The 22,574-nt window shown below is 47.0% G+C and overlaps 1 protein-coding gene across 1 annotated transcript; it reads right to left on the reverse strand.

The window, feature by feature from the left end:
- Nucleotides 1–12,416: 12,416 nt before the first annotated feature.
- DUSP26 (dual specificity phosphatase 26) lies at nt 12,417–18,408 on the reverse strand. Its single transcript, XM_087418496.1, has 4 exons — nt 18,264–18,408; nt 15,951–16,246; nt 14,296–14,510; nt 12,417–13,308 (listed from the first exon to the last, which is right to left on the reverse strand). Exons 2-4 carry the CDS (start codon nt 16,169–16,171, stop codon nt 13,109–13,111), a joined length of 636 nt encoding a protein of 211 aa, XP_087274622.1. The 5' UTR covers nt 16,172–16,246; nt 18,264–18,408; the 3' UTR covers nt 12,417–13,108.
- Nucleotides 18,409–22,574: the final 4,166 nt, after the last annotated feature.

The following is a 22,574-nucleotide window of genomic DNA, read 5'->3' on the forward strand; positions in this document are numbered from 1 at the left end:
ACGAGCTGCGCACACCCCCCCTCTCTTATACTCCCCCTACTCCCCCCCCCTCCGGGAAACTCCGCCCCCGCCCGTAACCCGCCCTCCGGCCAATGGGAGCCTTCCTCCTGGCCCCGGGTATTATTTGCAGGTCCGCCCCCCTCCAGAGGGGGCGCGTCTTTGCTCCCTGGGCACCTCCTGCGTCACCTTCCCAGTCCTCGAGACACAAGTCCGCCCAGAAGCGCGCTGCACCAGGCGATGGCCGGAGCAGGCGGGGGCCAGCCTCCTCCGCCCGGGACCTGGAGGAAACCGAACAATTAGTGCCACATTGTTTTCCGCCTCCAGATCTTTGACGGCTTAGAATTTCTACAGCTCTTTGAGACGCCAGTTCTGGGGAGCTTTCCATTTCTGCTCCGTGGGCAAGGGCTTGGTCCTGGCGGCTAGCACGTGCCTTTGCTGTCTGCAAAAGGGGGAACTGAAGCAAGAAGGCAGAGCAGATGAATTACAAAAGTGAGCTCTGGAAAGAGCGTTAGTTGTCATCTCATTTTTGGCCAGCCTCTCATTTTACAAACAAGGAATTAAGGCCTGAAGCTTCAGCTTAAGGTTGACTGGTCAGGGCTCCACGCTCCTAACTAGCAGAATCAAACCCAGAAATCGATATTGGCAACACCATAAGGGCAGTGTCTTCAGCATCTAGCACCGCGTACGTGTTGAATGAATAGTAGTTGGAAGAAAGACTGAATCTCTTAATTGCCCGTCCAATATGCCTTCTTTTACCTGATATTGCATCTTTTCCTTCTTTCTTTTTCTTTTTTGTTTTCCTGTCTTTCATTTATTTAGAACACGTTCACCGCGAGCCCACTTTGTGTCAAGCACTGTTACACCGGGGACCCGTCGACGTAGTCGGAGTCAGCAAAGTTTCTACTCTCCTGGGGTTTAAATTGTGTGAGGAGACAGACAGTAATCAAGCAAGCAAATAAGGACTCAATCTAATCTTCCTATTAAACTTCATTTGTTAATTGAAGGTGATAACTACTTTCCCTAACTCTTAAATAAGATTATGCATATGACTGCTTTGTCATTTAAAAGCATGATGGTTAAAGTATCAGGTGACTTCATCAAGAAGATCTCCTAATTGGACAATTGCAAAAGCTTCCTAACTGGCCTCTCTGATTTTTGCCCACGTCTCAGACTTTAGAGCCGGCAAGAATCACCGTTATGTTAGAGGTGTTACATGTGCTAATTATCAGGCCTCCAGCTTAGAGATTCTGATTCAATAGTTAAAGGTGAGAGCCCCAGAAACGTTCATTTAACGGGCCTTGTCCCTCAAAATTCTCAGGCAGTTATGCTGAGAGAAATAATGCTCTGATGTTACTCTCGAGTCCATCCTCTCTGCTGGCTCCAGAGTTATGTTTCTAAGACATAAATCTATCATTTATTTCTCTTGCTTAATAACTGTTGGTCTCTGGTGTTTACAGGATAAAGTGAAACTCTCAAGTGTGACATTCAAATCGTTCCAGTCTGGCCTTGGCCTGTTTTCTAAAACCAGTGCACTCTTCTCTACACTGTTGGTCAGCCAGGAAGCTCTGCTGTTGCTCCTCGAACACAGTATATTCCCTCTGGACTGTGATTTTGTATGTAGCATTGCTTATGTTTGGAATGCCCTTTTTCTTTCTGTGCCTGACCGTTTGTAAGAGACACCTAAAAATTCACCTCTTCTGTGGCTCCTCAGGATCAGGTTTTCCCTATCTGCATCTCTTTCAACACTTTGCGTGTACAATGTAGTATGCTATGGGATTATAAAGATAAGTATGTGATTTCCTGAATTTGATACCTTCATGAGCCCTCCTCATAAGCGATTTTTCAAGGTATGAACCACTTTTATGGTGGTTCCGGTGTCTGGTTCATTAAATATTTTTGGAATGGATGTATGTACGTGCCTGTGTATAAATGACCATAGAGGGGCCAGCTCGGTGGTACAGCGGTTAAGTGGGTGCGCTCTGCTGCTGCAGCGCGGGGGTAGCTAGTTCGGATCCCAGGCACACAATGACGCACTGCTTGTCAAGCCATGCTGTGGCGGCGTCCCATAGAAAGTAGAGGAAGATGGGCACTGATGTTAGCCCAGGGCCAATATTCCTCACCAAAAAAAGAAGATGGCTTAGATTGGGAGATGCTGCTTGAAGGGCTTTGGTCTTGGGCATCCTTGAAAAGCTTGGTTCAATCCCGGCGTTTTCCTAGACTGAAGGTGCTATCACATTATGTCAATACAATTTAGATAACTCACCTCCCCCACCCCCACCAATGACATGATGGTTCATACCCCCAGCTTCTTGTGAGTCAGGAAGGCAAGTCTGCTTATTTTATTGAGGAAGAAACTGAAACAGTAAAGAAGATGATGGATTATACATTCAAAGCCACTTGAGAAATCTGAAGTAGAATTCTGTTTCTAAATCTTCTATGGAAAGAGAGAAAGATAATACTAGGCCTCCAGAAAAACTTCTCAGGAGTCAGGGATTCTCTTTATTTCCACTGCCCCATCCTAACACCCTCTGATACACTCCCTGTGTTGAGGCTTGCAGGCACTAGAGAAACACTTTGGGGAGAGAGAGCTAATTCTGTGGAGGAGCATGGGGCCAGAAGCCTTAATCACCCCATTTCACCTTTAGTAAGAGACTCCTTCTTCCATGGGCCTCCAAATCCATCCTTAAAATATGGAAGAGAATGCTAATGAGGTAAATTGTCACAGCATTTCCCCAAACTTTCATTTCTTAAGAAAATAATTTTTATGAGAGGAACATGCAATTCTTTGAAGGGGTGGAGAGTTGTTCATTGTACCTTTGGGCAAATGAGGCCCTTCACTCATTTTATTCTTAAAAGATCTGGCCTTCTTCTGTCCATATGCCCTGGATGTCTCAGTACCAGGATGCTTTTAGGGAACTGATGCAACTCTTGGCCCAAGGTGTTCGTTATTTACCCAGCAATGCCCCCAGGTCCTGGTCTGTGGTTCTCCAGGAACATGAACTAGCAATTTCCCCGCTCCCTCCCCCAGCTCCCAACCACATGGGAAGACCAATAGGAGAAAAAGGCATTGGTGTGACCTAGAGGCTGGGTCAGTTCTGGGATAATGTCTGGGGCTTTTTCCTAAGTATCTCTTAAGCATCCCCTGATGCTTTCTAGGTATTGGCAGCCCGGAAGGAAACAGAATCTATGGGGTTCAGACTAACCCAGTTCCCAGGAATTCTGCACAGTCCTGCCATCTCTTTGGATTTCTGGAATGAAGCCAATACTCAAGGCTAGAGCTGAACTGTTTCATGTGTGAAAGTGGAGATTCAAGAAAAAAGCAGAGGAGGGAAGAGAACCACCTTTTATTGACCACCCACTGCAGTCCATGCCCTGTGCTCAGTGCTATCCATATTTTCATTTATCCCTCACCACAGCCCTTCAGGTGTTACTATTTTCTACTTTTCTATATGATAAAATGGAAGCCCAAGAAGGTTAGATCTTCCCCCAAATCACATAACTCTAAGTTTTGGTGATGGAATTCCAACCAAACTCAGTCTCTCTCCACAAAACATGCTCCCGGCTCTGGAGTCTGGCATGGTAATAACTATGTGAAACCTTAGTTTCCTCCCCTGGAAAATTAGGGCTTGTACTGGAATCTACCACAGAGGGTCATATGAGGAAGAAAATATTTTAAAAATGCTTGGTGTGTGCCTGGCACATAAAAAGCCCCCAATAATTGTTAGTTATGGTGATCATTGAACTACATCATGAAGCATCATGGCTCAGAAGCAGCATAGGACCAGGAGCCAGTAGATCTAGTGTATTAATGAGGATACAAGCCAAGCCACCACGGTGGTTTTGAAAATATGTCCACGAAATCTTCGATACTCCTTCCTTCAAGAGGTGGAGCCTAGTTCCCATTCCCTTGAGATTGGGTTGGACTTTCAGAGTCCTAACAAATAGAATGGGAGGTGACAGTGCTTCACTCTGAAGGCTGGGTCACAAAAATGCCCTGCAGTTTCCTTCTCTCTCTCTCTCAGATCACTTGCTCTAGGGAAGCCAGGAGCCTTGTCATAAAGACACTCACCTCTGGAGAAGCTTGGAAGTGAGTATTTTAGCCTTAGTTGTGCCTCAGTGACTGCAGGCCCTGCCAGCACCCTGGCCACAACCTCATGAGACCCTGAGACAAAACCACACAGTTAAGCTGCTCCTGAATTCCTGACCCACAGAAACTTTGAGACAACAGATGTTTATTGTTTTAAGCCACTGAGTTTTGGGATAATTTCTTATTTAGCAATAAATAAATAATACAGCTACTGTACAAAGAGCCATAAGAATACAGAGGCTCAGACAAGCTGGTTTATTTCTGCCTCATGAATATTCCAAAGAAAGGAGGTGGTTCTGCTTCACGAAGTCACCCAGAGCCCCAGGTTCTTTTCTCTGGCTGCTTGGCCCTGTCTTAAGATATGTTCCTTGTTCATACGGTAGAAGCTGGTTTACCAGTTACGTGTCTTATGTTCCAACCACAAGGGAGTGGGAGGACAGCATTTCTTTTGGTAAGAAATAGAGCATTAGTTTTGTTCCCATTCCACTGGTGAAGACTTAGTCACGTGGTCACACGTGTCTGCAAAGGAGGCTGGGGAATGGAGTCTCTAGCTGGACAGTCATGAGTCTGGTTGGGCTGAGGGCAGATCTATTAATAACAGGAAGAAGTGGAGAATGGAACCTAGTGGATGCCGAGCAAGCTCTCCACTCCTGAGTCCTGGTGTTAGTGCCTTCTCTGTGACTTCCAGTCATTCACCTCTCCAGAGCTCAGTTTTTTCAATTACAAAGTGAAGGATTGGATAAGACTGGTGGTTTTCAAACCTTTTTTTGTTTTTAGTAGCAGAATCTTTTTATTAAATAATATTTAAGAACAGAAACAGCATGTATAAAAGAAATAAAAATAGAGCTGTGCTGTTTGAATCACTGTGGGGTTTCTCTGCCTGTCCCCCCTCCACATCTGTGGCCCCAGGAAAGCTCTGTGAAATACCAGGGCTCCGTGAAGCACGATCAGAAAATCATTGAATGAGAAGTGCTGGATTCCTTCCAGTTCTGGTGTTTTTGAGGTTGCGGTCACTCACCTGTGCCCTGAGCTGGGCTGGATCACAGCCTCATCTTGCTTGGCAGCTGGGAGCTTGTTGTACCTGACATATATTGGCAGAGAAAAATGGAATGAGCCTTTGTCTTGGGTGTCCAGCCTCACCTCACTTCCTTTCACCCCTTTCCTGATCTTATGACAAGGCTCTCTTTTCTCCTGATGCAACTGAGGGTCCCTCCATCCGTGGACCAGGGACCAAAGTGCCTGCATGGAGCTAAGGAGGAGTGTTCTGATTGGCCAGTACAACTCAGACTCATGCTCCACCCCTCAGGTGGGGATGTGGAGACTCTTGAAGAGGACTCTGTCTCCCTTCCTGAGTTGATATTTTTACCAACTCTCCTGCCTTCTCTTCTGGGCTGCCGTTGGCCTCAACTGGAATTAGGAGGTCAGGCTCTGTCAAGGTGATAGAAAGGGAATGTGGACTTATCCAGTCCTGACCCAGTTTGTGAGTGAACTTCAGGAACCAGGGAGGAGACGCCTCTCCCCTCTGATTTTTCCCTACCCAAACAAATCTCAGAATTCTCACAAATACAAACTGCCTCAGGGAAAGTTGCCTAGGGGGAAGGAGTTCCTTTCTGTGAGTCTGCAGACCATCAGAAGCTGGCTCTTGCACTGATAAACATTCCCCTCCTATTAACAAAATGAGGAATAAAAACCATATGATCATCTCAATAGATGCAGAGAAGGCTTTTGACAAGATCCAACATCCATTTATGATAAAAACTCTCAACAAAATGGGTACAGAAGGAAAGTTCCTTAACATAATAAAGGCCATATATGATAAACACACAGCCAACATCATACTCAATGGGGAAAAACTGAAAGCCATCCATCTGAAAACAGGGACAAGACAAGGCTGCCCACTCTTGCCACTCTTATTCGACACAGTACTGGAGCTTCTGGCCAGAGCAATTAGGCAAGAAAAAGGAATAAAAGGAATCCAAATAGGCAACGAAGAAGTGAAACTCTTGCTGTTTGCAGGTGACATGATCTTATACATAGAAAACCCTAAAGAATCCACTGGAAAACTATTAGAAATAATCAACGACTACAGCCAAGTGGCAAGGTACAAAATCAACTTATAGAAATCAGTTGCATTTCTATATACCAACAACGAAATAACAGAAAGAGAACTCAAGAGGACAATCCCATTTATAGTTGCAGCAAAAAGAATAAAGTATCTAGGAGTAAATTTAACTAAGGAAGCGAAAGACCTATACAATGAAAACTATAAGACATTATTGAGTGAAATCAATGATGACATAAAGAAATGGAAAAATATTCCATGCACTTGGATTGGAAGAATAAACATTGTTAAAATGTCCATACTACCTAAAGCAATCTACAGATTCAATGCAATCCCAATCAGAATCCCAACGTCATTCTTCACAGAAATGGAACAAAGAATACTAGCATTCATATGGGGCAACAAAAGACCCCATCTAGCTAAAGAAATCCTGAAAAAGAAGAACAAGGCTGAAGGCATCACACTCCCTGACTTCAAAACATACTACAAAGCCATAGTAATTAAAACAGCATGGCACTGGTACAAAAACAGACACACAGATCAATGGAACAGAATTGAAAGAACCTCATATCTATGGACAGTTAATCTTTGACAAAGGAGCTGAGGACATACAGTGGAGAAAGGAAAGTCTCTTCAATAAATGGTGCTGGGAAAACTGGACAGCCACTTGCAAAAGAATGAAAGTAGACCATCTTCTATTGCCATACACAAAAATTAACTCAAAATGGATCAAAGACCTGAAGGTGAGACCTGAAACTATAAAAGTCCTGGAAGAAAATATAGGTAGTACACTACTAGCCATCAGCCATAAAGGGATCTTCTTGAATTCCATGTCTACTCAGACAAGGGAAACAAAAGAAAAAATAAACAAGTGCGACTTCATCAGATTAAAGAGCTTCTACAAGCCAAATGAAACCAGGATCAAAATGAATAGGGAACCCACCAGCTGGGGAAAAATATTTGCAAACCGTATATCTGACAAGGGATTAATCTCCATAATATATAAAGAACTCACACAACTGAATAACAAAAAAACAAACAACCCAATCAAAAAATGGGCAGAGGAAATGAACAGACACTTCTCCAAAGAAGATATACAGATGGCCAATAGGCACATGAAAAGATGCTCAACATCACTAGTCATCAGGGAAATGCAAATCAAAACCACACTAAGATATCACCTTACACCCGTTAGAATGGCTATAATCACCAAGACAAAAAGCAACAAATGCTGGAGAGGCTGTGGAGAAATGGGAACCCTAATCCACTGCTGGTGGGAATGCAAACTGGTGGAGCCTCTGTGGAAAACAGTATGGAGATTCCTCAGAAAATTAAAAATAGAAATACCTTATGATTCAGCTATCCCACTACTGGGTATCTACCCAACGAACCTGAAATCAACAATCCAAAGAGGCTTAGGCACCCCTATGTTCATCACAGCATTATTCACTATAGCCAAGACATGGAAGCAACCCAAGTGTCCCTCAACTGATGATTGGATAAAGAAGATGTGGTATATCTATACAATGGAATACTACTCAGCCATAAAGAAAGACAAAATCATCCCATTTGCAACAACATGGATGGACCTGGAGGGTATTATGTTAAGTGAAATAAACCAGAAAGAGAAAGACAAATAGGGCATGATTTCACTCATATGTGGAAGATAAACCAACACACGCACAAACAGAACTGTTTGGTGGTTACCAGGGGCTAAGGGGGTAGGGGGTGGGCACAAGGGGTGGAGGGATGCACTTACATGGTGACTGATAAACAATAATGTACAACAAAAATTTCGCAGTAAAAAAAATAAAAAAGAAAACGTATTTTGTTTGTTAAAAAAAAAAAAATTCCCCTCCTGCTTCCTGAGAACAGGGCTGGGCCTCTTTCCACTGGCTTCCAAAGTTCCTTCCTGAGAGAGTGTGCCTGCCACCTTCTCCCAGGCCGGCCGATGCTGAACAGGAATTTGGCAGAGGGCTTATGTGTCTGCCAAATCAGGGGAACAATCCCAGGCCATTTTGAAGGCCCGCGACCACCGCCCACAAACAGAACATTCCAAGAATGGGGGTGGGGTGAGGATTGGGAGAAGATGAGGGAAGGTGGACTTCTTACGACTCTGGGCATCTTAGGATGAGGAATATCTTAAACTCCTGGGTAAGATATTAGGATACAGTGGTGGGGGGTTGATTTATCCCAGGGCTTGTAGGTAAATGATTTAAGGAGTGAAGCAGGTCCAGTGTAAGAAAATAGCGATAGGTTATTATGAACTAGAGAGCAGGCGCTACCTTGTCTAAGTGGGGTAGCCCCTGCTCAGACTGTTGTCACGTGCAAATGTGGGCTCACTGTCCCTTTCAACTTTTTGGTTTTTTTTGCTGGGGAAGAGTCGCCTTGAGCTAACATCTGTTGCCAATCCTCCTCTTTTTGCTTGAGGCAGATTAGCCCTGAGCTAACATCTGTGTCCGTCTTCCTCTATTTTTCATGTGGGTCGCAGCCACAGCATGGCTGACGAGTGGTGTAGGTCTGCACCTGGGATCTGAACCCTTGAACCTGGGCCTCCGAAGTGGACCAGAGCACATGGAACTTAACCGCTACACCACTGGGCCGGTCCCCCTTTCAACTTTTTAAGAGAAACCAGAAATCCAAATTTTGTGTAATGTTTCCCAGTTATTGAAACACTGCATGAAAACAGAACACCCTCTGCTAAGGGTTTTGCTCCCAGGCTGCCTGTTTGCTATCCCAATGTAAAGCCCTTGACAGATGAATCCTCCTCCCTGTACTGTGTGTCACCAGTTTTCAATTTTTAAAACCGTGTTAGAGATTAGTCCTGGCATTCATAACCAGTGGCTGGATGTTGTCGAGGAGAGGTCTTCCTGGTGAGTCCAGGGGCTTGTATTAGTTTCCTATTGCTGTTGTAACAAATCACCACAAACTTAATGGCTTAAACACTGAAAATTTATTATTTTACAGTTTTGTAGATCAGAAGTCTAACATAGTTCTCATTGGGCTGAAAAGAAGCCCAGTCAGCAGGGCTGCGTTTCTTCCTGGAGTTTCTAGGGAAGAATCCATTTTCCTGCCTTTTCCAGCTTCTAGAGGCGGCCACATTCCTTAGTTCACGGCCCCCTCCCTTGTCTTCAAAGCCTTGGGGGCCAGTCCTCATCAAATCTCTCACCACAGTTTGAAAAGCTTCTTTGCTTTTAGGAGTCACGTGATTGGGCCCAAGGATAATCCAGTGTCATCTCCCATTTTAAGGCTGCAGTTTTAATCCCATCTGCAGATAACTCTTTTGCCACCTGAGGCAGCATATGCATAGCTTCCAGAAATTAGGGTGTGAACAGGGCTCTTCCCTAAACTTTTGGATCTTTTGCTCCTCCTCCTTCCTCAAAAAAAGCTCTGAGGACACAACCTATGATAAACAGGGTCTATCTTTCCTTACAACCTGGCCCACTCTCGCTCTCTTCAGGCTGCCTTTTCTTTAAGGGGTCTTTCGAGCGCGTGCCCCTGGGTGCAGCCACGCCGAGCCCTCTCTAGCCAGCAGAATTCTCAGCCGCCTCTCCCGTTCCAGCCCCATCTGCCACCTTGGGGCTCAGAGGCGGTGGTTTTCTCTCAGCTGCCTCTCCCTGTGGAACCCCTCAGCTGGCATTAGTTACAGGGGTGAAGGCCTGGGCAAACATTCCTCCCTCTCCCCAGAGGCGGCAAGACTCCGGGCCCTGCCACAAAGGTTTGAGTTGACATCACAGAGCCCCGGCTGGAGGCGGTGAAGGGCAGGAGCAGGGCGGGATGACAAGACTGACTTGGGTTGCAGCTCCCCAGGGCCGAGGCTCAGCCGGCTGGAAGCACCGGATACATTTAACGAGAGCACATTTATTCCTCTTCATTTTCAAGTCCTTTGCTTGCGTTCCAACAGTCAACTGCCCAAGAGCAAAATGCGGGAGACTGGACTTTTAACCTTGGTTTTGGCAGGTGAGAGCGAGACCCGCCTGTGACAGGCGTCACTCTCAGCCCTCTTGGTGGATAGGACTGACTCTCTCTGTGCGATGACCAGGCTGTGGCCCCCTCTTCTCTCCCTTGAACCATCTAGGTCCCCAACACACACACACACACACATTTACAACCTCGAATGGTGGAGTCAGAGGGAGCTAAGGCATAGCAGTATGATGGTTACATACACAGATGCTGGAGCCAGAGCACTGGGTTCGAATCCCAGCTCTTCCACTGTTTTGTGTCCTTGGGAAAATTACTTCACCTCAGTTGTCCTATTCCTAAGCAATGACAATTCCGCCTATTGTGTGGGGTTTTGATGAGGATTAAGTGAGTTCATATCTGTAAAGAGAGCAGAGTGCCTGGCATAGCCATAATATGACTGTTAAATAATAAAAATACATAATCAGCTCTGTGAGGATAATCTGGAAGCCTGTTCTTTGGTCAAATATACTTTAGTAGCTGTAACTCTCTACTAGAAGTTAGAATTAAATTCTCGAATTATTCAGCTTGAAAGAAGTCTAGGGGATGTAGCTTAGGCACATTCAGACTGTGCAAATATGGTTGTGGCTGTAGTTGACATTAGAAATAATGCACTTTCTAGACCAGAAAACAGGAGGTGACAGTTCTACTGTATTCTGTACTGGTCAGATCATAGCTACAGTCAGTCCCTCTAAGAACTTGAGTTGTTTATTTTATTTTATTTTTTTAGTTATACTTAAGTCCTCTCACCCATGGTTTGCACAGAGAATCAGTGCATTTTAATTAGAATCAACATTCCTAATGAAGGCCTCACTCTATTCCTTAGATAAATTTGTCCCTCAACAGTAACCAAAATTGGAGACCGCAGTCAATAGATCTTGCTAGCCTTCCATCTTATAGGTCTAGCCGGAAGCCTTGAGACCAGTTCTGGTTGCCACAATGAGAAAGAGCTGCCAATATTGGCAAGGCTGGGGAGGAAACTTGGAACAGGACAAATGCAGACTCTTGGAAACAGTCAGAGCCATCAAGCTGAAAGTGGGAGGACACAGGAGAGCCAGGAGAGCTGGCTTCAGATCGTGGAAGGGCTGTCACAAGAGATGGAGCAGAGAAAGAACACTTATTAAATACTGACTGTGCTCAGAGCTTTATATCTCATATCTAATTAACCCCATGGATGTAGATAGAACTACTGTATGTAACTAGGTGGGGACGTGGCAAAGCGACTTGCCCACATGCCCTGATTGCTGTGTGCTACAGCCAGGCCTGGGACCCTAGGCTGCCAGAGCTTTCAGCCTCATTTCACTACCACTGTAACACGATTGCATGATGCATGTGTGACATTGGAGCTTTCCAATATTTAGAGTTGGTAAAATGGTGCAGGAGTTATATAGTGGTTCCCTCCCATCAAAGGTGTCCAAGCAAACGCTTGATGACTATCGTCAAAGATACTGAAAAGGTGATTTATTTACGTCTTGTTGGAGAGTGGACATGGATCATCTAAGAAGGTAACTTCCCGCTGGAGATTCTGAGTTTCCGTACTTTGGGGTACAATCTACACTTTAGATATAGTAAGTGATTTTTTTCCCCTTTCCTTTTCACTTCCTCTTCCATCCCATCCCCTTCTCCCACTCAGGCAGATATTCTGTTCTGGGAACACAGCTTGTTTAAAAGCAGGGATGTGGTGGCTGGCAGTTTGGTGGTTGGGGTAACAGAGAGACCATACTATTGACTCTGGTCGTTGAGTCTAATTTTTGACTAAGTTTACTAAGAAGATTATGTTACACTTCTTTGAGGTAAACCTGGAAAGATTAGAAGAGGAAGCAATTACATCCCTTCTCCTTCCCTCCCCTCCAATTCCTTGGCACCAGGCTAAACCTAACCCCCTGATTGTAGGATTTAGGGCTGGAATTGATTTAAGAGAATATTCTGCTATCCCACCAGAATGGGGACTTGATAGAGAAATCAGGTTGACGTTTTGAAAATAAAGTTATATTTCTTACACCTCTGAGCTTGTGAACAGAGCCATTTTAAGCTTGGGAAATGGAGGGTGTGCCCTCTGAGCTGCTACTCAAAAGTGGTTGCAAACCTCAAGTTTTCGGTCCTCTGCTGCCCCTGTGTGGACATAGCTGGAAAAAACAGTTCAAGATTTCGCTTGCAGAGGGAGTGTGAAATTGGACTTGGGAAAAAACTCCCCATAAGCACTGGGGGAGACTTAAAGGTTAGTGGGGGCTTATGACCAGTATGAGGGAGTCAGGACCTGTTGCTACCCCCAGCAAGGCTGGGCTTCTCAGGAGAGAGGTGGGGAACTCATTCGAGCTGTCAATGACGTCAAGAGACACCTTCGTGTTCACCATCTTTATTTTTCCTTGAAACTTGGATCTAGCAAGCGAGTGATCATCTCCTAGTCATGCACCTCTACAGTTTTTGGCCACGACCAGCACCCACAGGCACACTGCCAACCCTCCCACACCTCCTCTTCCCGTGCTTGGAGTAACAAGTCTGTAGGTTTCTGTCTCTGGTTTCACAGCTTCCACACCATCTCTTCACCGTCTGTCTCTACACTACTGTCTCCACACAAATCTACACCATCACATTCATGCTGGCCGCATCCCTGACTCCCTGCACAGGCACAGGACAGAGGCGGCGCTTTTGTTTTGATAAGAGAGAGGGGAACGCTGGAGCACAAAGAGGGGAGGGGACTGTGAATCCTGGAGCACCCTGGCTGGAATCCAGTGGTGTCTGAATCCTGGGACCACTCTGACCTATAGCTCCCTTCCCTGGGCGGTTCCCTCCTGGGCACCCACCACCCTGCCCAACCTCACTCCCCATGCCCTCCCGAGAAATAGCAACAGTGGCCTGGGGCCTCGTCCCAGCCCTCTCGCTCTCCTGCTTACAGGAGAGGAGGGTTATCTGGGCTTCCTGCTACCTGCCACCTGGGCCTCCCCTCTCCAGCTGGGAGCCAGGGCCCACACACCTGGCCTGACCTCCCTCCCCTCCCCTCATGCCTCCAGACCCTGCCGCAGCCTGCGGTCCAGGGCCAGGAGCTGCCTCAGGAAGCCCCGGTTGGGGATGATGCCTCGGTGGTCCTTGACCTTCTTGATGGCCTCTACAAGGGTGAGGCGGTGGTACAGCATGAGGTAGGCCAGAACCAGGGTGGCAGATCGGCTCACTCCCACGGCACAGTGCACCAGGATCTTCCCTGTGAGGACAGACACAAGGGACAGCTGGGGGACTGTTTGTGATGGGTTGGAGGAGGCTAGGGAGAGGGCTACTTGGACAGGTGAGGAGGAAGACAGGTGAGCAGAGTGCATGGAGACAGAAGGGGGTGCAGACGAGGTGGGTAAGAATGCAGATCCCAGCAAATGGATGAATGAGATGGAGAACAGGCAGCAGCTCAGTGCCCATAAACCCCTAAAGGGCTCAAAGGTAGAGACTCACCAATAATGTAAAACCGAGCTTCGCACAGAGCAGGGACTCAGTGGACATTTGCTGAGTGCATGGATGGAAAACACCCTGTGTCTAACCCGGCCCTTCCGCATCTCCCCCACGCTTCTATCTTGCTGTTTCTATCAACCATTTTTTGGGGTGGTGTTTAACATATTTTTTATTTACATATACATATATTTTTCTCATCACTAAAGCAAGACATACTTAAGGTAGAAATAACTGGAAAGTAAAGAAATATGTAAAGAAGCAAAAAATTGAAAAATACGTCACCTATAATCTCACCACCCAGGTGCAAATTGCCACTCTCTTAACATTTTGGATTATTTTCTTCCCGTCTTTTTATGTATTGCCTTTAAAAAGTGGTTGAGAGAGTATTTGTCTTTTCTGTTTTTTTTTTTTTTAAAGATTTTATTTATTTATTTTTTCCCCCCAAAGCCCCAGTAGATAGTTGTATGTCATAGCTGCACATCCTTCTAGTTGCTCTATGTGGGACGCGGCCTCAGCATGGCTGGAGAAGCGATGCGCCGGTGCGCGCCCGGGATCCGAACCCGGGCCTCCAGTAGCGGAGCGCACGCACTTAACCGCTAAGCCACGGGGCTGGCCCGAGAGAGTATTTTTCTTTCCTGAGCATTTTGTCATGTTGTTAAAATCTCTCTCTCTCTCTCCATTCTTGAGCCCTTGGGCTGTTCCCTAACTCAACATCCATCGGTCCTTCCCTCCTTCTTGCTTTCCCTCCTACCTCCCGGCTGGCTCAGCGCCCGGTGGATGAAGTCAGCAGCCGTCTGGAAGTGGATGCTCATGTCAAAGGCTGGCGAGTCGTGGGCCTCGACACCCAGGTAGCGGATGCCCAGCCCCTGGTAGGCCTCGGGCGTGCCTCGCCACCTGCTGTGTGAGGCATTGAGGACGTGGGTGATGCCCAGGCGACGGAGTTCACGGCTGTTGTTAGCTATGTCCCTGCATTGAGTAGAGGTTAGAGGGAGAGTGGGGCAGCTAGGCTGTGGAGGAAGAAGCCCTTTTCCCTACCCTGTCCACTGCCTAGCTAACGTCATCAGCTCCAGGCCTCCGCTTTCCTTACTGACGACCCAGAAGGGAGGAACCAAGATGGGCAATGACCTGGAGTCTTGTCCTTGAGCAAGGGTGGAGAGTACTGGGGAGGTTTTACCTGGAGAAGAGAAGACTAAGGGGGTGGGTGGACAATAGCCATAATAAAATATTGAACGAGTGCTCCGAGGCAGTGGAATTTTACTTGATCTGTAGGAAGAACTTGCTGGATCTGTACTTTGTGTAAGGAAGTACATTCTAACAGTGGAATCTAGCTGAAGAAAGACTGGAGAGTCTTCGGAGAGAGTTATTTCCTGTCCCTGGGGTATTGCAGCAGAGAGAGGAGGTCAACGTGCAGGTATGGATGCAGCAGTGGGAATGTGGACATCAGGTGACCCACTCACATTTAACGTCCCCGCTAACCTTGAGAAGATACGATTCTGACACTTGCTCCCACACCTAACTCTCCCGGTATTTTATACTCTCTTGGACAACCAGAAGCTTCTTGTGTTTTGCCGGGTATTCCATGCTCACATTTACCCTGTTTCATGATGTCACCCTCAGGTGTTCACATGGCCCACACCCCTCAGCTCAGTGGTAGACCCCTCTCAGGCAACATGGTCGTATCTCAGGGCAAACGCCCTGTCCACTGCAAATTCCTCAAGCAGGAAGAGCACTGAACTTGAACCTCCAAGTCTTGGCTCTGCTACTTACGACCCGTGTGACCTTGGGCCAGTCACAACTTCTCTGAGCTTCAGTTTCCTCATCTGTAACCTGGGGGTAGTAGTACCTACCTCACAAGGCTGTTGTGAAGATTAAGAGAGAAAATGCATGTGAAAAACTCCTTTTATACTATAAAATCCTTGAGCGAGAGAAGTGGGGACCATTCTTCCTTTGATGCTCTTCTCTCCACAGCCCCCTTCTTGTGGAACCTCTGCATACACTGCGGCTTTGCTTGGTCAACCCTTCAGCTGACTACTCACTGTTCCTGGCTCCCAATAACTGCCTTTTTTCTGAGCCATAGCACGATAGATGGAAGGTCAGAGAAGTCATCTCTTATGTCTGGTACATAGCATTGGCACTCAATAATAAATACTTGCTAAATGAATGATATTATTACTTGAACAGAGTCTGTCTGTCAAGAGGTGGGTATATCAATAATCCTGCCCAAACTCCCCTAAACCTTCCAGCCTCTATTCTCTGCCCAAGCCCCCTCCCCCCCCCCCAACCTGGAACCAACAACACAATGCAATGCCTCTCTTCCACCCTTTTCTTTTCCTCTTGCACGCACACACACACATGTGCACGCACACACACACACTCAGCCATGGTCCCAGTCTGCCAGGTACATACTGGTCTCCGAGATAGAGGCCCGGCCAGACCTCATCAGCGTGGTTACAGGCTGTCTTGCCTGTGTAGAGGAGCCTCTCCAACTCAAAGACATTGAGAAAGGGATGCTGAACGGTTGGCATCTGCTCCAGGGCCCCTCTAGTGCGGACAGGAGACCTTGAGCTACTCCGGGAGAAGCGAGCCATAAAAGTCATGGAAGCCCAGAGCCAGTTACCAGGGCACATCTTAGAGGAGGCAGAAACCGCGGCAGCTGCAGGGGTGGCTGTGGGGCTGGTGGGTCAGTCTCCAGGTAGCTGTTGCTGGAAGAGGAAGGGATGTGAGACACACCTGAGTGAGTCCACAGCAGCTGCTTCCCTGCCGGCCAACTGGGCTGCGCCCCGGGGAGAAGATTCTCAAGGGAGGGAAGGTAAGTCTGGCCCTGGCGGGGCCTCCAGGATTATCTTCTTCAGCTGCGGCAGCTCCTTTCTCCCTGCTCTTTGGCTCTGCCACGCAAGGAGGTGGGAGAGTCACATGTCCTTGTTTACAGGGACAGGGAGCAGCCCAGCTGCTGGGTTTGTGCTCCACCACCCCACCCCCACTCCCAACACACATGCATAAACACAAACACAAACATTTGATGTTTGGGTGGCAGTGCCCACTGCTGGAGCTCTTGCCAGCCTGAATCTGGGTCTCATCTGCCTGGGGCGACAGGCAGAGAGGCTAGGGAGCTGGGATGGGGGTGGGGGTGGCTTTGGACCCATCAAGAGAGAATCAGCAGGAAGACTACCCAGCTGGGGCCATGACCCATGCCAAGCCTACTTCCTTCGTGCAAGAGAGATGGGCTGCCTTAACCCATTCCTGCCCCATCACAGCCTCAGAGATAAGCCTGCTGTGGGAAGTGTGTGTTGGGGATGGGGTGAGTGGGGAATAGCAATAAAGAGGAAGTGTAAGTTTTTGAAAAATACTTGCTGAATGCATGAGCTAATGAAAGAAGATGCCAATGTAGGCACACAACAGGCAAACCACCTCCTTCGATCGCATAAAGAAATGATTGATTAAACCTCATCTCTACTGTGAGAATTTCTGAGTCGAGGCAGGGCTGGAGTATTGTGTCTAGGTGTATGTGTGGGAGAGGCAGAGGGTGGGGCGCTGGAGAGGGGAGAGGAAAGGAAAGGATGAGGGCTCTTGCCAGGCCCAGGGGCTCGGAGGCTGGAATCACCACCTGTCCTGCTTTTGGAATCAAGTGACCCTATGAAGCACATGGGGTCGGCAATGAGGGGCTTAGCAGGAGTGCCTCTGACTCTCTGTGGACAGCTGGTCCTTCTGAAAGTGGGACCATACATTGAGCTGCAGAGCCGGGAAGGGTCAGCCTTTGAGACTTGCCCTGGGACCCTCATGCAGAGAGGCTGCTGGAACAAGAGCCCTCCTCCTCCCCCTCCTCTCAGGCTATGGTTCTGCACGTCTGAGAAGGTGGGCTGGCCAAAGAGTCCCCCTCCCACTCCCTTCCCAGTCTTGTGCCCCAGAGACCTCAGCCGAAAGTCCAGCAGTGAGAGGCCATCTTTGTCCTGCCCATACTCTGGGCCCCATCCCACACTCTCAGCCAGGGCCCAGCTCTCTCTTTCCGCCAGGAAAGAGACCAAGCACTTTCAGGGCTCAAGAAGCAGGGGTGTTAGGATCAGCACTGGTGAAGGGAGACTGGATCTTAGAGGGTTTAGGGAGAAATATTTTTTCGATGGCTGGGTCAGAAGGAGCAAAGAAATATAGCACCACAGCCATCATCATCATTATGCTTATCATCATCATCATCATCATCACCATCATCATCATCATTATATCACCATCATCATCAATCATTATATCACCGTCATCATCATCTTCCTCTCTCTTTAGGCCTAAACCCCATCACTTTATTCCAAAACAACCTTTTCTGGAAACAGCTTCTGCTGCCTGGGTGACGCTGAATGGTAAAGGGAAGCAGGAAGGAGGCCAGGTGTAGGAAGGAGCTCCGTGGGACAGTCTTTCTCCTCGGGGTGGAGAAGCCCCATTCTGTCCCGGGATACACCCCTCGGCATTCTCCAAGCCCATCCGCCAGCTCTCGGGGCCCGGGTCCGCGGCGCCCCTCCCTCCGGCTGCTGTCGCGGTTGTAACAGGTTCATGGCTGTCGCCCCAGCCCTTGCCAACGCAGACAGCCTGGCGCTGAGCGTGGAGGGAGGGAGCCCGGGAGAGCGCAGCTGGCTCGGCTCGCAGGCCCCGGCCCCCGTGCCCGCGCTCCCCACAGCCGCGATCTGCGCGCCTCCCCCCGGCCGGGAAGGCGACCACCCGCCGCAGCCCCTCTACCTGAGCGCGGTGGGGTCTCAGTCCCGGAGGCGGCTCGCGGGCGCCGGCAGCCCCACGGCCATGACTCTCCCGCCGCCGCCGCGCTGTGCTGCCCCCGCCAGACCCGCTGACGGATTAGCATCTATTTTTAAGCCATGACACGCACGTCGAAGCAGGGCTCACATCAGTCGATGACACACAGGGACACAGTCTCACACCCTGGGGTCCGGGTGGACACGCAGCGTGGGCCGGCCCGCCGCGCTCCGAGCCGGCGGTGTTCACAGACCAGACACACCGCGCAGCCCGAGCAGCCCCGCCTCGTGCAGGCTCGTGTGGATGTGTGTTCCCGAGCTGCGCCAATAACGAGGCATTTTGCCTAAAGATGGCATTATACAAGTCGTCCTAGATAGTGTCTTAAACACACACGCTCCTCCCCAGACAACGTTAATTAATCACATAGACACGATTATGTATACTTGTATATTTCTCGTCCTCAAGAACACCATGTCGTAAATAACAATAGTCGGTAACCTTTATTAGTATTTACTATATACCACCTGTTTCACATATCTTAACTCATTTTATCCTCACCACAAGTCTATGAGGTAGGGAGCATTATTATTATCCTGGTTTTTGGAGGAGACTGAGGCCCACAGAGGCTAAGTAGTTTGCCCAGGACACACACTAGTTATCACCAGAGCTGAGCTTCAACCCTGGCAGGAAGTTTACGTCCTTAACGCTTTCTAAACGAGTGCCCCCCACACAATGGAGAAGGCACAATGGACTTCTATCAGGAAGCCATTTCCACCAGCTCAGCTCATAGTGAACTCCACTTTCCCTGAACTTCTGAAGAAGTTCACATCCATACCTCTTTGCCTGTTAGCTTCCCTGCTTCTTACTGGCAGTGCATTGTCAGCTCCCAGACTGTAAACACTTTGAAGGCAAAGACTGTGTTGCCTTCCCCAGTGTCCAGCTCCTGTGATGGGGGAGGTGGGGGCCATAGTGAATGTTATCAGATGATGTTGAGAATCAGGGGACACGGACACCAGGAGAGCTGTCTCGCGAGAGGAAGGCAGGAAATAGATAAGGTTGGACATCGCTTAGGATGAGAAGATGGGATCAACTGTAGCTGAAATCAGGATTGACTACATTCCCACAGGGGTGGCAGATGAGGCTTTGCTCTCTGGGTCAGAGAAAGTACAGGCCAAAGTGACCCAATCCCCAGGTCAGTTCTGTGCTATAGAGGAGGGTCCATCACAGGCCACCCTCGAAAATGAATTTCCCTCCTCCTAGCCTTTTCCTCTGTAGAGAAGCAAACAGTTCCTTCCCATTTTCCCTGTGCCTTCTTGGTATACTAGTTATATGACAAAATGGAATCCTCGTAATTTAAAACAAAGAATTGACCTGGGAAATTTGAAATTTTAATTTGTAGAGCCAGGAAAACCCAGGTAAAAAATTGCCACAAATCGAATTGTGAAAAAGCACATATCACAGTAACCTCATTTTAAGTGACAGAGTCTTAAGGATTGGTAGGTTGAGAAGATGTAGATGAACTTGATCTCGATCTTTAGCAAGACTTGTGTTTCAACCCTGCCTTGCACTTTTCTCAAAAAGCTGGGAAAATATGCTGTAAAGCATACAATGATCAATGTGGGCAGATGTTTATGGGTAACCATAGAAACTGTCCATGGATAACATCTTCATCAGGACCACTTCCAGGGCTCAACCTACCACTCAAGCGGCTTTGTACTTTTCTTTGTAACTAGGAGGTTTATTATGTTTCCAGGTGACACCAAACTAAACCAAGGATGGAGAGGAGGAGGGAGAATGGAGGAAAGAGTTAGCAGGGAGAAGGTTGGACAGGAAAGGGGAGGAAGGGAAGAGAAACAGCAGTATTGATAGTTTATTATCTGTCAATTCCTTGGGCTTTCACATTTATCAGCTCATTTAATCCCACCCACCTTTTAGGTGGTATTATTCTCCTGTTGACTACATGAGGAGACTGACACTTGGCCAGATTAGTTAACTCACCCACAGCTAGTGAGTGGCAGAGCATGGGCCCAAACCCAGGGCTCTCTGATTCCAAACTTTCATACTTCAAGACAAGGCCGAAGGGTCACTTCATCTATAAAGCCTTTCTGGATCCTCTTATTTGTCCATTTCCTTCTTTGTGCTCATATAGACGTCTATCAAAGGATCTATGAACTATATTTTACTTCACATGTTTCTACATTTGTTTAAATCTCTGTTCCCAATACTAGAAGTCATGATGGATACACTACACTAGAATGAACAGGACAGAGATGGAAAAATGAGGCGACTGAAAGATAGGAAGAGATTTCCAAATGGTCTCAAAAGAATTGCCCTCTGCCCTCCAAAATAATTAAATACAGAGAGAGCGAGAAGAAGTTCAGTAAGAATAGAGAGGGAAAAAACCCTGAGAAATACCAACAAATATGTATTAAATGGAATTCTAACTGCTACCATTATCTATGGGCTGGGCACTGTGCTAAGCGCTTTACGTATATTAGCTAATTTAATCCCATAAAGTAGGTATTATTAACTTCATTTGATAGTTGAGGTTTAAAGGCTTAGAGTGGTGGTAAATCCACTCTGCAGTGGCCAAATAGCTAATAAGTGTTATTTGAGCATGAATTTAAACCTAAAACTGTTTTAAACCAAAGCCTGTGTCTCAAACCACTGTAGTACGTGTATTTAAAGAAAAATAATAGTAATAGTTAAAATGTATCAAGCCCTACTGTGTGCCAGGCATTTAGCAGCGATTGCATACATTTCTCACAAGAATCAGGAGGAAGGCATTCTCAAGCCCCCTCCCCTCCTTGTCCCTTAGGGGGCGTCGCAGGATCTGTGACGTGTGTGCTGCTGGTGGTTGGGTGAAGCGGCCTCTCATTGTCGAGTGTCTCCTGCTGCTCTGTAATCCTTTCCCCTACAGAGACTGAAGCAGAGAGAGCAGAGCCTTGTTTCCTTCCAACTGCCCCCTGAGTGCTGCCACGCCCGTCTCTCTTGGGCTGGTCCACCCTGAACTCGGATGCAGGTTTAAACAGCGCTTTCACATCAAGGTTCAAGCAGCAGAGGACTGACAGTTGTGACTCTATTTAGCATGGGAATGTGGAGAGGGGAAACGGGGCAGAGGAAGACTCCAGTGCTTTGAGGGTGCCCAGTGTTGACACTGACTTTTTCTTCTACATCTCCGTCCTCTCAGTCCTTTGGCTTCTTCCTCGGCCCCTACTTAGCACCTCCTCTGCCCCAGGTTCCTGCTTGCGATTTGTGTTCCTATCCTTTCAGGCATCCACCAGGTGTTAATGGATTTCTCCTGCCTGGGCTCTAGTGGGCTCTGAACTGGGGAGGAAGGTCCTTTGAGCAGAGTGAGAATCTGGTTTTTGCTTCATCGCTAATACCTTTCTTCTATGCCTCTCTACCCATGCATTCCCAGGCCACTTTCCTCTGATTTACCCAGGGGCGAACACATCTTACCACTGTGAATATTAATTTTCTTCTAAGAATCACACATTATCGCAAGGAGCAGATATCTTTTCCATTAGCCTGACTTTGTAATGAAAATAAACTCCAGGGAGACTGGTGCTCCTATAGCGGAAATACACCAGGATCATTATCTGCAAATTACACAGGATGCAAAAGGAATATACTGTAAATTTTACTATTACAAAAAAAAGAGAGATAAACTCTAGCCAGAGTGGGATTACAGATAAGTTTTATCTTGTGCTTTAAACTGTCTACACTTCCCAAATTTTCTGCAATCAGTATGAATTAATTTTAAATATGTCAGTTCTGTGAAATTTGTTGAAACTTCCTTTATGGCTTCATATGTGGCCAATTTTAGTAAATGTCCCACACACGCTTAAAGAGAATATTACATCTCTGTTTTGGGATGCAAATTTCTGTCTTTATTTCCCTTTTATATAAGGTTTTAAAATATTCTAAATTCTTAATTTTTTGGTTTTGTTTTACCAGCTTTTGAGAGAGGGATTAAAATCTTCCACATGTTTGTAGGCTTGTTAATTTCTTCTTCTAATTCTGTCAATTTTTGTTTGGGAGAGTACCAGGCTATGTTATGAGCTATATAAAGTTCACAGATTTTTAAAAATTATTATTAAAAATTTTTTTTTGTCAATAGGCAGTCTCTCTAAGACTCTCTGTCTTTGTCTGGTATATATATATAATATATGTATATGTGTATACATATATATCTCATTCTTCTATTTTAAGTGTAACTCATAAACTGTTTGTAGTTAGATTGAAAAAATTAATCTGTATTTTAATCAGTGAATCTCTTTTTATATTTATTGTGTT

Source organism: Ceratotherium simum, chromosome 28 (genome assembly GCF_057802395.1).
Source record: "Ceratotherium simum simum isolate JZ-2026a chromosome 28, ASM5780239v1, whole genome shotgun sequence".
In the NCBI taxonomy this organism is placed as follows: domain Eukaryota; kingdom Metazoa; phylum Chordata; class Mammalia; order Perissodactyla; family Rhinocerotidae; genus Ceratotherium; species Ceratotherium simum.

Excerpts from the sequence above, each read along its gene's own strand:
- DUSP26 (XM_087418496.1), bottom strand. The coding sequence starts at position 16,171 with ATGTGCCCTGGTAACTGGCTCTGGGCTTCCATGACTTTTATGGCTCGC. Across the intron at positions 14,511-15,950 it reads GGCCTCTATCTCGGAGACCA|GGACATAGCTAACAACAGCC; the intron begins GTATGTACCTGG and ends TACTCAATGCAG. Across the intron at positions 13,309-14,295 it reads GGCGCTGAGCCAGCCGGGAG|GGAAGATCCTGGTGCACTGT; the intron begins GTAGGAGGGAAA and ends CTGTCCTCACAG.